At 40.0% G+C, this 2,450-nt stretch overlaps 1 protein-coding gene across 1 annotated transcript; it reads left to right on the forward strand.

Annotated features, from left to right (window-relative positions):
* Window positions 1-1,562: 1,562 nt before the first annotated feature.
* Window positions 1,563-2,021, forward strand: LOC134203473 (chymotrypsin-elastase inhibitor ixodidin-like). The gene is made up of 2 exons (XM_062678345.1): window positions 1,563-1,648; window positions 1,710-2,021. Exons 1-2 carry the CDS (start codon window positions 1,576-1,578, stop codon window positions 1,898-1,900), a joined length of 264 nt encoding a protein of 87 aa, XP_062534329.1. The 5' UTR covers window positions 1,563-1,575; the 3' UTR covers window positions 1,901-2,021.
* Window positions 2,022-2,450: the final 429 nt, after the last annotated feature.

Raw genomic sequence — 2,450 nt, forward strand, 5'->3', positions numbered from 1 at the left:
TAAACAGCAATCAACTACCTGTGGTAGACTCTCCAATACCTTGCAATAACCATTGCATTATTTTCTTTTCAAAACACTTCGTTTTACTAAAAGACTTCGGTAACACCCAGTGAAACCATGTTGAGCGTGATGAGTTGCGTTGACCTCTGTCCAGACTTCAGATTTGTCTGGATGTTTTTTTTTGCTACAGGGCCGAAAATTTGGTAGACCAATCACACCAGCTAATGTAGCGCTGGAGGAAGGGCTTTGTCTAAAATTGTGTCATAGTCTTCTCCTTCCAGTAGATGATTATGAACACAATTGAAATATAATCGAGCATCTTCCTTGACCTGTCCAGCGTTAAATTCTGTTTCTATGGTAACAAGTGGTGCAGGGTTGCTGGTGTTTAATAGAAACGTATGGGATATGCAGTTAGGTACACAAGAATTCGCTATCGAAAAATGCAATATATGTTCGGTATCAACAGTATTTCTAGTATAACTTCTGCAACTTTCATCATATGAAAATTGTTTTTATATGAAAATTTTCCTTGAAGCATCAGGAAAAAAAATTAGTACCTGGATTTTATATAACTTGTTTCAAAAAAAATTTAAAAATCAGAATAGATTTTTAGGTTGAAAATATCCCCTTAAATGGTAAAAAAGTCAAATTTTCACCGATGAAATATTTCAATCGACACAGATCCTTAAACTAGAGGTCAAAAACTATGACCTTACGGCTTAACATCCGAGGTGCATTCACATTGCATAATAGTTGCCTTTAAACATAGCGTAGGCAAGGATGTATTCTATCACCGTTACTGTTCCTCATCGTAATCGACGAGATTCTGGTAGGTGCGATTGACCGTGAATTAATCCGCGGGCTGCTATGGCAGCCTATAACCATGGAGCACCGAATTGGCTGATGACGTTGCACTCCTCGCTCAAAGGCGCTCTGACATGCAGAGTAAGCTCAACGACCTTGCCGAGCGCTCCTCTACGGCAGGTTTAGTCATCAACGTCAACAAAACCAATTGGTTGGATGTAAACACGGTGCCCCTTCCAGTTTCACAGTAGCCGGGTATCCAGTGGAGAATGTTGAAAGCTTCCAATATCTTGGTAGCCAAATGGCGTCAGACGGAGGTACCAAGATCGACATAGGCGCACGAATCAAGAAAGCAAGGGCTGCCAAGAGCTGGGCAACGCTCAGGATGGCGATCTTTCAAGTCGGCCCTTTGCACCACCGGAGGTTTACAGGATCCATAAGTAATAAAAGTCTTCACTAATTACATATAAGCGGGAAGATGGCAATTAGGTTCCATTATATTAAATGCTGAGGCTATAGTTGGGATTTGGGATTTAACAGAAACCATAATTAAAATCAAAGAAAACATCTTCTACACAAAAGCCGGATGTCGATATTATGCCTACTTATCGGAGATAGCACCGGATGCTCGTATCAGTAGAATGTTTTTTTTTTATATTATGGTGTGCTTATCTTCGGCAAGATGTTACCATTCGTTCACCTGGACCTTTCCCACTCTATAAATTAAAACGGAATCGATCTCCAATGGAATAGTTTTGTGAGGACTTCACAATGAAGAACACAGCTGCCTTGCTCCTGCTCGGGGCCTTGGTTACGGCCGTCCTGGCTAGTCCAATTGACACCGGTAGGTTTGCAAAATCAATCCGTTCGAAATACGATGCTAATCGATCGATTCATTCCGACAGATCCCTGTGGCCCGGACAGGATTTTCAATAAATGTGGTTCGGCGTGCCCAACGTCATGCGGCACGCTGGGTGCAATTATCACTTGTCCACCGGTGTGCGTTGAAGGTTGCTTCTGCCGCCCTGGATTGGTGTTGGATGGTGACTATAATTGTATCGCTATGTCTGAATGTTCGGAAATTTCCGCTTTGTGATATGAGCGATATGAGCAGAATATTGTACAACAGTTCACAACAAAGGCGATTATCGGAAGGTAATATAAGATACATTAAAAATCTGGTGAATTAGTGGTAAAAGAAATTTTCTGAGAGAATATTCCATCGGAAGTTCAAACAAAATTCCACTTCTCCTAAAATATTGACAATTTTCCGGAATAAAATAAATTCAATTCGCGTTTAAACTCAAATGAATTTACCGTTTATAGGTCATAATCCATCTCCAAATGTAAGGTGATAGATTTACTAAATGTTGTAACGATTTCAAGTCAGGAATCTGGCAACGCTCTTCAAATATAATGTTCATTCCAGATGGAATGTGTCTTTTCTTTACTATTTGCAATCAATAATTATAGTTAACGATCGAAACGTGGGATTTCCTTAAGAAAGTAAATTGTAAACACATTACACACAAAAACACGAGTCCAACGGACAGTCTGCCAGCTGTGAACGTGATGTCTACATAAAATCGTTACAGCAAGAAAAAAAGTAAATGATACTTCAAACATACCTTGGAAAACAACTAGCG

The sequence above is a fragment of the Armigeres subalbatus genome, unplaced genomic scaffold (assembly GCF_024139115.2).
Source record: "Armigeres subalbatus isolate Guangzhou_Male unplaced genomic scaffold, GZ_Asu_2 Contig1871, whole genome shotgun sequence".
NCBI classification, from domain to species: domain Eukaryota; kingdom Metazoa; phylum Arthropoda; class Insecta; order Diptera; family Culicidae; genus Armigeres; species Armigeres subalbatus.

Coding starts and splice junctions, on each gene's coding strand:
- LOC134203473 (XM_062678345.1), top strand. CDS start 1,576: ATGAAGAACACAGCTGCCTTGCTCCTGCTCGGGGCCTTGGTTACGGCC. Junction 1,649..1,709: donor GGCTAGTCCAATTGACACCG/GTAGGTTTGCAA, acceptor TCATTCCGACAG/ATCCCTGTGGCCCGGACAGG.